Here is a 12,413-nt window from a genome sequence, read left to right as displayed (position 1 = left end):
TTAAATTTTAGTGATAAACTACATTTCCACTCCTGTTTAATAACCCCCACTTCTCACCATCTATACCATCTACTAGTTCAACAGAAATAAAGCCAAATCTGAGATCTAATAAGCAAAGAAGACAAAGTTAGTAGATTCTCACTCTTTTTGGCCTATCAAGTCTCTGGTCCACCAAATCCACCTAGAATTTTATTAAGTAAACCAGCAAGTCTTAACAAAGGATCAAAATCCACTTACCAACTGGTCTGGATTAAGTCGCTCTCCATTCTTCAGGCGATCCTTGTAATCTTCCAATTTGAGCTACAAAAGAAAAACTCGTGTCTACTATAAAAAAAAAACTAAACAGTTGCTGTGGAGTCAATTCTGACTCATGGCGGGTGACCCCACGTGTGTCAGAGTAGAACTGTGCTCCACAGGGTTTCCAATGGCTGCCTTTTCAGAAGTAGGTCGCCAGGCCTTTCCTCCAAGGCACTTCTGTATGGACTCAAATCACCAACCTTTTGGTTAGCCGTCAAGCATGTTAACCACTTGTATCTACTATAGTCTGACATAAAATTCTGAATAAACTAAATACCAGACTTTGTTTCTTATGAAAGCAAAGTTCTTAACGTAAATTATTACTCTGAGATACCATTTTAAAAGTCAAGCAGCAACTGTAGATGAGTTCCAGCCAAAAAAAATGTGTACGTGTGTGTGTGTATAGCCAGTACTATGCCCCTACCCCAGAGGAGCTCAATCAGAGGCAATTTTGCTTCCCAGGGATATCTGGCAATATTTGGAGACATTTTTGGTTGTCACAACTTGGGGATATAGGGAGAATACAGAGTGCTATTGGCATCTTTGGGCAGCACCAGGGATGCGGGTAGGGAATTTATGCTGATCCAGGTACACTGGCTTTATCATACTTGTGATCAACTGCATGCATATGAAGACAACCAACAAAAACTAGGGCTTCAGAGAAACTATCAGTAACTAGCCCTTCTTCGAGAATCACGCTCACATACCTTCACTACCTTCTTAGCTTAAAAAAAGGAAAATAGTCAACAAGACTCTTAAAAAATCTCTTCACACCCCTCCATGAAAAACACCTTACCTATGCTTTAATTAGGTCTTAATAAAAAAATATTTAAGAGTTCTAAGTACTATATGCCACTCAATCCTACCCGTCACAAGCAGGAGGGAATCATGACACAATAAAGCAACGTGCTATACTGTTTCACAGACTACATGACTCAGGAAATAAGGAATGATCTGGATCTTTACATCAGCATTTACCGTAATGTTAGGCTGACAATAACCTCTGAGTCTCTTTAATAACAAGGCTCTCTACAACGCTCTCATCTACCAATTCTAAGGCATTACCTAGCAACACAAAAATCAGTGCTAAAACCTTTTCTAGCTCTACCATGGTTAAAGCCTCCAGTGACTGCAGCAGCTGTACTGCAATATGAACTGCTGCAGAAAGTTACAAGAAAAACAAGCTAAAAAGTCAGGCCATTACTGGTGTATGAAAATACCACTCGATGAATTAATCTAACCTAAAATAACTAGCTCTTCACGTTTTTCAACAGTAGCATGTATAACGTTTCTACCACGAAGAATATTTTTATTCAGCTGTGTTGACAAAAAGAAAATGTTTAATACATCCAATATTTAGCCTGCCTGTTTGTTTTCAACCAGCTAAAGCCCAAGGTTAAATCTTTAGGAAGAAATACCTACAAGCCCCGATAGAAAGCAAAACCGTCAGTCTCTTAACCCTTGTTTAAGGTCATACATACACAAGGTTGGGGGGGGGGGGTAGTTACCTTCTTTTTCTCGATGTTTCTAATTTTGTGTTTAAGACATATGAGTCCATTATCAATATAGGTTTCATATGCCTGGGAAGGAGAGGCAGCCGAACTGAGAATAGAGTGCAGGGGACTCATGGCCCGCTGGCTTTCCCCATGCTGATTGTGGTTCACCTGGGGCTTGGCTGACTTCATATTTCCCTCTCTTCCCTCCTCTGAATGGCCTGAAGGTGACTGGTAACCAGAAGGGGATGAAGAGAGTTGCACCATTGAAACAGATGAGGCTGGAGAGGGGGGGAAAAAGTTAAACATAAAAGTAGAGGTTTTCATTTCCCTGAAAAGTTTAAGCCCACTCCCTCAAAGTTCTCTTCCACAGAATTGAGCTCAAAACCATCCCACTACTTCTATGGCAATTAGTCCAAGCGCTAGCCAGTAAGGACAGCCTTTAAATAGGCAAACTCTACAATATGGTGGATGTTTCCAGAAATTCAATTTTCCAGTCAGGAAGGAAGATCTGCTAGTCACACAATGGCTTCAGAGCTCCACTCTCACAAGAAGGCACCACATTCTGAGTATTTCCACCGTCAAGTAAAGACAAAAAACGCTTTTCACGCGAAGGCTTTAAAACAGCTGTTTGAACCATTTACAAGATCTCTCACCACTAGCCCAACCTAGTAATTACCATTTAAAAGAAAATCGCGCAACACACGCCCTTCTTTTACAGCTCTCAATCATTAGTCAAACACCAGCTTCTCAAAGCTAACTTCCCTTTGGTCGCCCTGAGGCCTACAAGGCAAGTTCTTCACCACCAGACATTTGTAGCAAGGTATTCCTCCTCAAACTTCGAGGGTCCGAGTTAGTTTTCTACTGTGTTTTTGTTTAGACTAAACCATAACCACTCACACGCAACCAGTTTAAGGGCTCATTCTAACGAATCCTGCACTGCCCGGGTCTGTGGCCCTCGGCTCTGCTTCTCTCCCGAGCACCCTAAGTACCCATCCACTCCCCTTAGGGGCATCCCAAAGCAATGCGTAACAGGCCCCATGCACGCCAGCCCTCCCATCAAATGCCCGCAGGGCCGCCAGAGCCCGACGGCGCAGACCCCCGCCCTTCCCACAGCCCTCCGAGCGCCTCCACGCTGCAAGCACCGTTCGGGGCCACTTCTGCAGGTGCCCTGTGGAGGACCGCCCGGAGGAAAACGCACCGGCCGCCAGCCCTTGAAGGCCCCGCCCGGCCCAGGCCGCGGGGATGCCGAGCCACCCCTTCACCTCACTGCGACGGCGGCAGCGGCGGCGGCTCCCCCCACCCTCGCTCGGCCGCCGCAGCCTGGCTTCACCTCCCCAGGCCGCCGAGGCCGCCGCGGCTGCCGCAGCTCAGGCCCGCCTTCGAAAGCTGGCGGGAGCCAGCGGAGCTGCGGACCTGGACCGGCGCCAACCCGCACTCGCGTCTCCTCCTCCTGCCCCCTATCTCCTCCTCCCGTCTCCTCCTCCTCCCCGCCCTGTGCGCCGGCGGCGGCTGCGGCGCCCAGCGCTCCGCCGAGTCAGCCGCTCGCGCCCAGGCCCGCCCTTTCCGCCGCGCCGAGTTTATATACGCCGCGCCCCGCCCCTCCCGCGCGCTTGCCCTCTGGCCGCCAGGCCTCCGCCTCCTTCCGGTGCCCCCGCCCCGGCCGCCGTCGGCGTCGCTGGGACGTCGGTTCCAGCCCCAGCTGGTGCGAGAAACCCGTCGGGAGAGGGCGTGTTCTCCCCGTGATTGCAGAGATTGCAGAGCACCCAGGTGGGCCCGGGTGTGACCGGAAGGGTAGACGGGCCGTAAACCTCTCCGTTCTGTCCGTACTGCCCACCTCGCTGATTGTATCCAGCACCAGTTCGCTGTGCGACCTTGAACAGGTGATTTCGATCACTGGAAAAAGGCAGAGCGCCCTTTGTGGAATCACCAAATAAGCTTGAGACCTTGGTGGTTTAGGTGGGCACTTTTGAAATGCAGGGGCGCCTTTGCCCCGCAGAGCCCATCCTGCACAGTAGGATGAGGACAATCACCGCTCCCTCAGAGGAGGGCTCAACCAGTAAGAACACAATACTCAAGTCGGCATTACCATAAAAACGGAGTGGGTGACTCCGCAACCTTCCCTAATAGAATTGGGGTTAAATAGGCTGTGTTGTTTCTCGATGTTAAAAAAGATTAATTCAATGGGACTCAGAGAAAGCTAGGGGGGGAAATTTTATAAGGTTGCATAAAATTAAAGAGACCGGAAATATATGAGTTTTTTTTTTTTTTTTCTGAAGGAAGGATGGTGTTTTTTGTACAAAACGAGTAAAAAAAAAAGGCAATACTTGCCAAACATGTGCCCAGCTATTACACCAAGTAAAATGTTTTTAGGTCCTGTCCCTAAGGCTCCGATAAAAAAATTATTTAGACTAACAAGAGAGGAACAGTCAACAATCGGAATAATCAAGGGAACAATGGCTCAGTTTTAAAAATCTTGGCCAACCCTCCCGCCCCCACACACACACAAATTACCTTGAATTTAACCTTTCTTGATAAGGTATTTTGCCATTTATAATCTATATCCTTTTCAGTCCCTAGTGAAGTAATGTACCCTAATGTTGCATTTTAGTTTTGAATGTCTGAATCCCACATTTGACCTTGAGGGCTAGACAAATATTAGGTTGTTCATTTGTCTTATTGTTTATAACCAAGTAAAGAATAGAAAGTGCCGTAGGTGAGAGGAGAGAGGAAGGTTACGCTTTCCCCTTTGACACCCCGGAAAACTGAACCTAGATCGAAAAAAGTGAAGGACACATTTTTGGATCAGTGGGTTAGCGCAAAGTTGCAATCCAGGTTATGCTTGTTTGGAATAAGCTAGTAACTTAAAAATGGTAGTAGTGAGAAATTTTGGTTAGTTTATATTTCCATCAGATTAGTCATGACGCAATGGCCTTATAATCTGGCTGTAGACCCTAAATATTCTACTAAATGGAATAATTCTGAAGGAGCTGTATGAATTTATTTCCCGCTAGAGATTGTGAAAAAGAATCGAAAGAGAATGTGAAAGCAAAAATAATTAAATTTCAAGCCCAGTAAAGTACAGTCTGTATAAGCATAGCATAGTATTTGTAGGAGATTGTACCTCAGTAAATAACAATGCTGCAGCAGGGTCCTCTTTTAAAATGAAAAACATGTTCAAGGAAAGGCTTTCCTGCTGGAGAATTTCACTGAAGCCAGTGAATCTGGCTTATTTTGAAAGCACATGCCCCCAAATATTTTTGTCAGGGTTTTTGCTTTGTTTTTTCCCCCTTCCCCATTTTCTCTGACACTTTGATTTGTCTTGCCAACTGCAATTTTGCCAGTTATTTGTGGAAAGCCACCTCTAAGGTTAGCAAGGAATTACTATATTTGAAATATAAAAAGGTACTCTTTCAAATCAGTGAGAGAAGACTACATCATCAGTTCAACATGTTTATTGGCACGTGCTTTGTGTTGGATGGCACAAATGATTTGCACTGGGCTACTAATCAAAAGGTTATTGAATCCACCCAGCCATGTCACAGAAAAATGGCCTAGCGATCTACTCTGAAAGATCATAAAAAAAATAGCTGCTGAAAACTATGCAGCTCTACTCTGACACACATGGGGTCATCACCATGAGTCAGAAGCAACTAAACAGCAACAAGTGGTAGTGGTGGTTATTGGATGCTAGGGATAAAATGGTGAATGAGACAAATGTCACCCCCACCCTCATGGAGCTGAGTAGGAATTCAATAAAAGTTTCAGGAATAAATGACAGAAACAACCAAATAAAATATAAAAAGAAAAATACTAAAGGCTTGTAATGAATAGTTTGATTTCTGCAAAAACAGCCAGACTTTAGGTCCCTTGAAAATATGAAGATTTTAAATATACATTGTCTGGCAAATGTACATTCCTATATGGATGGCTGTGGTATAGTCACTTAAAATGTTGGTAAAACTGGAACGATTAATCCACCAAAGAATGTTGAAACTAGTAGCACATGAGTGGGGATATAAGAAATTATCTTGTCTGTTTTGTTATGGGTGATAGAAATGTGCTTAATGGCCCTGAAAGACTTTATGGATGGTTGCCATAAAAAAAGAGAAATGACCGAGAAAAATAACAAGAAGGCCCAGAAAGATAGACACTCCCATAAATAGTGGAAACAGTTAATATCACAAGGTTGTTAGAGCTATTGTACTATGACATACTTTCAAATTCACAGAGTCTCTTTTCAGATATTTAAGAGAAACTTCTCATGAAAGAACTGAGTGATACAGACCTCAGATAGGAAAAAAAAAGTTGACATAACAGTTTGGAGCATTTTTGAGAAATTTTCTATAGTTTCTAAGGTTAATATTTTTGCCCTTTTTTCATGAAATTACATTTACACACACGCTTCTAGTAGTTACATTTATACTGTTCTTCTGGTATTGAAATTAACACATTAATCATGTTTCACCATTAAGCCTCTTTAAAATAAGTTTTTTAGGAGAGGAATGTTCAGTATAGAACTAGTGAGTATGTGTGTGGTTAAATCAGTAATATCAAGCTAGTCCATGAAAACACGATTTCTTTCCAGTTTTGAAATATTGTAAAGTGTCAACAGCATGGACTCTGGAGCCAGACACAACTGGATTTGATTGCAATTTCTCCCCCTTCCTACTGAGCGATCTTGGCAAGTTGCCTAAATTTTTTGAGTTTCAGTTCCTCCAGCTATAAAATGAAGATACTAATGCCTGCTTAACAGCATTGTTAAGGACTTCATCTCGTTTATGAAAAAGCATATGACGGGAGAATAGGCTGCAAAAACATATATCGTCCACTAAAGTATCATCGTTTGCTTCTTTTCCCAAAGTGTAGAGCCCTGCATTTTTTCCGGTAGCCTGAGGAGAACTGCAGTTCGAATCCGCCAGGCGCTCCTTGGAACTCTGTGGGGGAGTTCTACTCTGTCCCATAGGGTCGCTATGAGTTGGAATCAACTTGACGGCAGTGGGTTTGGTTTTGGTTTGGAGGAGAACTGCAGAACTGTGTCATTTTAGGGCCATGAAACCACTCCCATGTTTTAAAGATAAGGTATATTTAAAAAAAAAAATATTACGGACATTTGAGAATTTGTCTAAGGACCTAAAGAACCTAGGTCTCCTGTCCACTAGTGCAACATGCATTGCAGGCTGCCTCAACCCTTCTCCTTGCTGCTTCCCTAGAGGACTAAATAAAGTGTTCTTGTTGTTAGGTGCCATGGAGTCGATTCTGACTCATAGCGACCTGTAGAATTAAACACTGCCTGGTCCTGTACCATCCTCACAGTCATTTTTATGTTTGAACCCATCATTGCAACCACTGTTAATCCATCTCTTTAAGGGTTTTCCACTTTTCCACTGACCCTCTACTCTACCAAGCATGATGTCTTCCAGGGACTTGTCCTACTGATGACATGTTCAAGATATGTGAGACAAAGTATCACCATCCTCGCTTCTTAGGAGCATTCTGGCTGTACTTCTCCCAAGACAGATTTGTTCATTTTTCTGGCAGTCCATAGTAAATTCAATATTTCTTCGACAGCACCACAATTCAAAGGCTTTAGTTCTTCAGTCTTCCTTATTCATTGTCCAGCTTTCTTTCACATGCATATGAGGTGATCAAAAATATCATGGCTTGGAACAGGTGTACCTTAGTCCTCAAAGTGACATCTTTGCTCTTTAACACTTTAAAGAGGTCTTTTGCAGCAGATTTGCCAATGCAATACGTTGTTTGATTGCTTGACTGCTCCTTCCATGGTCGTTGATTGTAGTTCCAAGTAAAATGAAATCCTTGATAATGTCAATTTTTTCTCCATTTATCATGATGTTGCTTTTGGTGCAGTTGTGAGGATTTTTGTTTTCTTTATGTTGAGGTGTAATCCATACTGAAGGCTGAATCAAGTGTAGAAATAGGCAATTACGTTGGCAGAATTTAAACCAGTCTATCATTGTGAACACAGCAATTTGATGCTACTGTGCCTTCAACATAATTGATTAAAAAGATATTTTAAAATAGTCATATCTTTTGATCTGGTGTCCTTATTTTAGGAATCTTCCCTTTGGAAATAATCATCAATGCAGACAATTTATTCATAAAAATGCTAATCGCAACATTTTTTTAAATGATGGAAAATTATAAACATCCTAGGAATTCAGCAACAGAGACATGGTTAAACAATGGGACTGTAGACCGTGAATTATAATTCAGGCAGTACAAATCATCTTTTCAAAGAATATTCAGTGACCTGATAGTAATATGAAGTGAAAAAAATGAAGGTTAAAAGCCTGGTATAAAATATAATTTAGTACAATGGTGATTTGGTAAAATATTTCATTTCAAATATGCATAGAAAAGGCTGGAAACTATTTTCATCATTATTTTTATAGCAAAGTATATGTTTATTTTGAACATCAAATAAGACAAAAAAAAAAATCCCCAAAACATGAAAACTACCCCCTGCAGAGATTTAAAAAAAAAAAAAGCCAAACCCACTGCCATTGAGTCAATTCGGACTCATAGTGACCCTATAAGACAGAGTAGAACAGCCCCATAGAGTTTCCAAGGAGCACCTGGCAGATTCGAACTGCTGACCTCTTGGTTAGCAGCTGTAGCACTTAACCACTACGCCACCAGGGTTTCCCCTGCAGAGATAACCACTGTTAATATTTTGTTTACATCCTTCCAAACTTATTCCCAAGAAAAATCTTTTTTTCTTACAAAAATAGGAATGTACTAAACTTATTCTATAATTCTGCTATTTTCACTTAAAATATAGTAAGCATCTTTCTATTAAAACAAGTATCTCTGGTTAACTTTGGGAGGTAGAATTTCACATGATTTTAATTATCTTCTTTTAACTTCCCTATGAACAAATTATAAATTAGAAAAATAATAACTAATGTTTTTAAGTGACACCTCATTCTCTAAGGGAAATGTTAATTGTCCAGGGGAACCACAATAATGTATAATAGTAAATACTTGAATAAATGATAATCTGCATAATTATTCCTTCTGTACAAGGATAAGAATCTTAAATGAAACATGAAATAGTCACTCTAAAAGGAAAGCCTACTTAACTAGTAAAGAATGTCTGGCTTGAGCATTGTGCTTTTTTAAGACCTGTCTATATGTTTTGGTGGGTATATGGGATCAAACTGACAACATCAACTCAAAAGATTAGGTAGGAAACTTAGGGGACAGTGAGTTTATGTTATGGGGGAGGAACAACTCAGAAAAGGAGGGTGAGAATGGTTGCACAACTCGAAGAATGTATTCAGTGTCACTGAATTATATGTACAGAAATTGTTGAATTGGTGTATGTTCAACAATATTGGTGTATATTCACCAGTATTGGTGCTGTGTATATTCTCAATAGCAAAAATAAAATAAATTATAAAAACTTTAAAAAAGGAAAGCCTAAACTAGTACAAGTCATTTCATCATTGGGAAAAAAAAAAAAGTATCCGCCATCACTTTATTAACCCAGAATTTTTCATGTGAATTATTTACTCATTTTTTAATAAGAAATACATTTTAAAAGAGCTCTATTTTTAAGATGTAACACCAAAAGCATTGGCAACAAAAACAACAATCAAAAATTGATAAATTGGACTTCAAAATTTGAAATTTTTGTGCTTCAAAAGAAACCATCAATAAAATAAAAAGAAAACACACAGATTGGGAGAAAATATTTGCACATCATATATCTGATAAGGTAGTTGTACCTGGAATATGTAATAAACTCTCACAACTCAAAAATAGAAAGACAACTCAATTGTAAAAATGGGCAAAGGATCAAGGATACGTCTCTTCAAAGAATATATGCAAATGGCCAGTAAGTACATGAAAAGATGCTCACATCATTAGTCATCAGGGAAACACAAATCAAAACCACAATAAGCTATCGCTTCACACCTGCTACAATGGCAAGGAAATACTGGCAAGAATGGGAAGAAATTAGAACCATCTTACATTGTTAGAGTATAAAGTGGTGCATCCACTGTGCAAAAGAGTTTGGCAGTTCTTCAAAAAGTTACACGTAGGATTATCATTTGATGCAATAATTCCACTCCTAGGTTTATACCCAAGAGAACTGCAGACAGATGTTCACACAAAAACTTGTACACAAATGTTATAGCATCACTATTCATAATAGGCAAAAGGTGAAAACAACCTTTTGTCCATCAACTAATGAGTGGATAAATATATTGTGGTACATCCATCCAATGGACTATTTAGCCATAAAAAGGAATGACGCTACAACATGGATGAACCTTGAAAACATTATGCCAAGTGAAAGAAGCCAGACACAAAAGATCACATATCATATGATTTCATTTACAGGAAGTGCCCTGAATAAGCAAATCTATAGAGACAGAAAGTAAATCAGCCTAAGACTGGAGGGGATTGAAGGGACTAAGGGAAAAGGAAGAGTGACAAAGAGAATCGGGTTTTTTGGGGGGTGATGAAAATGTTCTGAAATTGATTGTGGTAATGGCTACATAACTGTAAATATACCAAAAAACAATGAATCTGTATACTTTAAATGGGTGACTTGTATGGTGTGTGAATTATATTCTAAAAAAGCTGTTTTTCGTTTTTTTTTTAGAGGACTCTGGGTTTATTTCTGTCATAAGTAGAAATTTATATACTTTCATGGCAGGGAGCATTGGAAGTCTGGAAGGCAAAATGAAGCCCTAATCATGCAGATTTCTCCTGTGGGAACTTGAAAGTATGCTTTATGCATACGTAACTGTCCTAGCTGCCTGGCAGTATAATTCACTGCTTCCCATGCCCCATTTGATGAGGTCTTTTATTCTTTCTCATCTCAGGGACCACATTTTTTTTACTGTGGTAAATATGTATCAAAATATTTGCCATTTCAACCTTTTTTAAATGTATAGCTCAGTGACATTAATTATGTTCATCATGTTGTCCAACCATAACCACTCTGTTTCCAAAGATTTCCATCACCCCTAACAGAAGCTCCATGTCCCCTACACAAAGAAAACCCATTTCTTGAAAGATTTTTGTCTACCTATCAACTTATTTGGGAAACCTTGGTGGTGTAGTGGTTAAGTGCTATGGCTGCTAACCAAAAGGTCGGCAGTTGGAATCCACCAAGGCACTCCTCAGAAACTCTATGGGGCAGTTCCACTCTGTCCTATAGGGTTGCTATGAGTCAGAATCAACTTGACAGCAGCAGGTTTTGGTTTGGTTTATCAACTTATTTACCACGTTAAGAATTCATACATTTCTCATTGAAACACGTTCAACAGTTTGTCAGTCAAGCTTTAATGAGGATCAAATAACCCATGTGACCACACTGAGTTCATAAAATTCCATACAACAATGAAGAAACGTCATATTTTAATTAGCCCCTAACACTATATCATGGGTAAATGAAGAAACTTCATTAACATTTTGAAATTTTTAAATTACCCTGAAAAGCCCCACTGATAATTTCATGTGCCCTTAAAAAGTCTGGAAATTCTAAAATGGGAACCCATGGGTTATAGAAGACCATAGGCACCTCAAAGAGAATTTTTTTTTTTAATTATGACATCCCAACCTCACGTTGCTTACTAAAATGACATTTGTCATACCTAGGTATTTATATAATTGAATCAAATTTATTTGATGCTACAAGATGACAGTTGGAAGGACAATCTCAACATGTATGTAGAACTGTTCTCTCTTTGCCATGGTAAAACCACCACCAGTACTCAACAACCTCTAATTTACATTTCCACAGCAAAATAGTACTGCCTCAATATCCTGAACTCCTTCAGGAAAAGAAGCTAAAATGAACGCATTTGTCTATTTCAGATCTTACGTATAACAAGTAGATTATTTCTGTCTTATAGAATCATATACAATATGGGAAATTAATTAAAAGTTTACTAATGGAGACCAGTGGCACCAAATGCATAAGTAAAGGTGAATAAAACAAACTGAAATATTCACAAGAGGGCAAAGATGCTATCTTTACAGACAGATTATAATAATAATATTAATCAGGATATTTCTGTTTACAGTAAAAGCACAAGTTATATAATTTTTTTTAAGTAAATTGATGTGCTAAGCCTATTTAGGCTTTTAATTTCATCAAAATGACAGATTTATCTAGTTTATGCCTATATAGTCCATATATTATTTTTCCTATATGCAAATCTCCTTGGTCTCTTATTGAAGGCTTGAGGGTTACTTCATTTTCAATGGTGTTCTTGATATTACATTACATAGAAGACTACTCTCCTAGGATTTATTATATTGCCCCTATCGAGTAGAAGAAATGAAGACTGAGCCAAAAGGAAGAGTTCCCAGACTTACCAATTCTAACACCAGGCAAAATACTCGAAGGTATACATGTCATCAACTGGATAAGTATAGCACAATTTAAATGAACATTCTATTGCACATCTACATTTATGAAAATAATAGAGTACAGATTTTTCTTAATTTAAGGATTCACCATGGAAATTTTTTAAAAAGTAAGTGCCAATATTTCCATAGATGCAGATCAAACCCAGCTAAGCTTCTAAGGCCTGTCAAGGATGGTTAAATTAAGTTCCTTGAAGTCCTTCAAAGAAA

General features: G+C 39.7%; 1 protein-coding gene across 17 annotated transcripts in view; it reads right to left on the bottom strand.

Annotated features, from left to right (window-relative positions):
- CAPRIN2 (caprin family member 2) overlaps positions 1-3,229 on the bottom strand; it is a 37,636-nt gene extending 34,407 nt beyond the window's left edge. For 11 of the 17 annotated variants that reach the window (XM_064284438.1, XM_064284439.1, XM_003405373.4 and 8 more), the window contains exons 1-2: positions 1,806-2,984; positions 238-300 (exon numbers count right to left, since the gene is read on the bottom strand). In XM_064284438.1, the coding sequence (XP_064140508.1) occupies positions 238-300; positions 1,806-2,117 (375 nt within the window). In that variant the 5' untranslated portion in view covers positions 2,118-2,984. The other 6 variants (XM_010595684.3, XM_064284437.1, XM_064284433.1 and 3 more) reach the window with 4 other exon arrangements.
- Positions 3,230-12,413: the final 9,184 nt, after the last annotated feature.

Source organism: Loxodonta africana, chromosome 4, assembly GCF_030014295.1.
Source record: "Loxodonta africana isolate mLoxAfr1 chromosome 4, mLoxAfr1.hap2, whole genome shotgun sequence".
In the NCBI taxonomy this organism is placed as follows: Eukaryota; Metazoa; Chordata; class Mammalia; order Proboscidea; family Elephantidae; genus Loxodonta; species Loxodonta africana.
The sequence above is the reverse complement of the archived record's forward strand: the minus strand, read 5'-3'. Positions and strand labels throughout refer to the sequence as shown.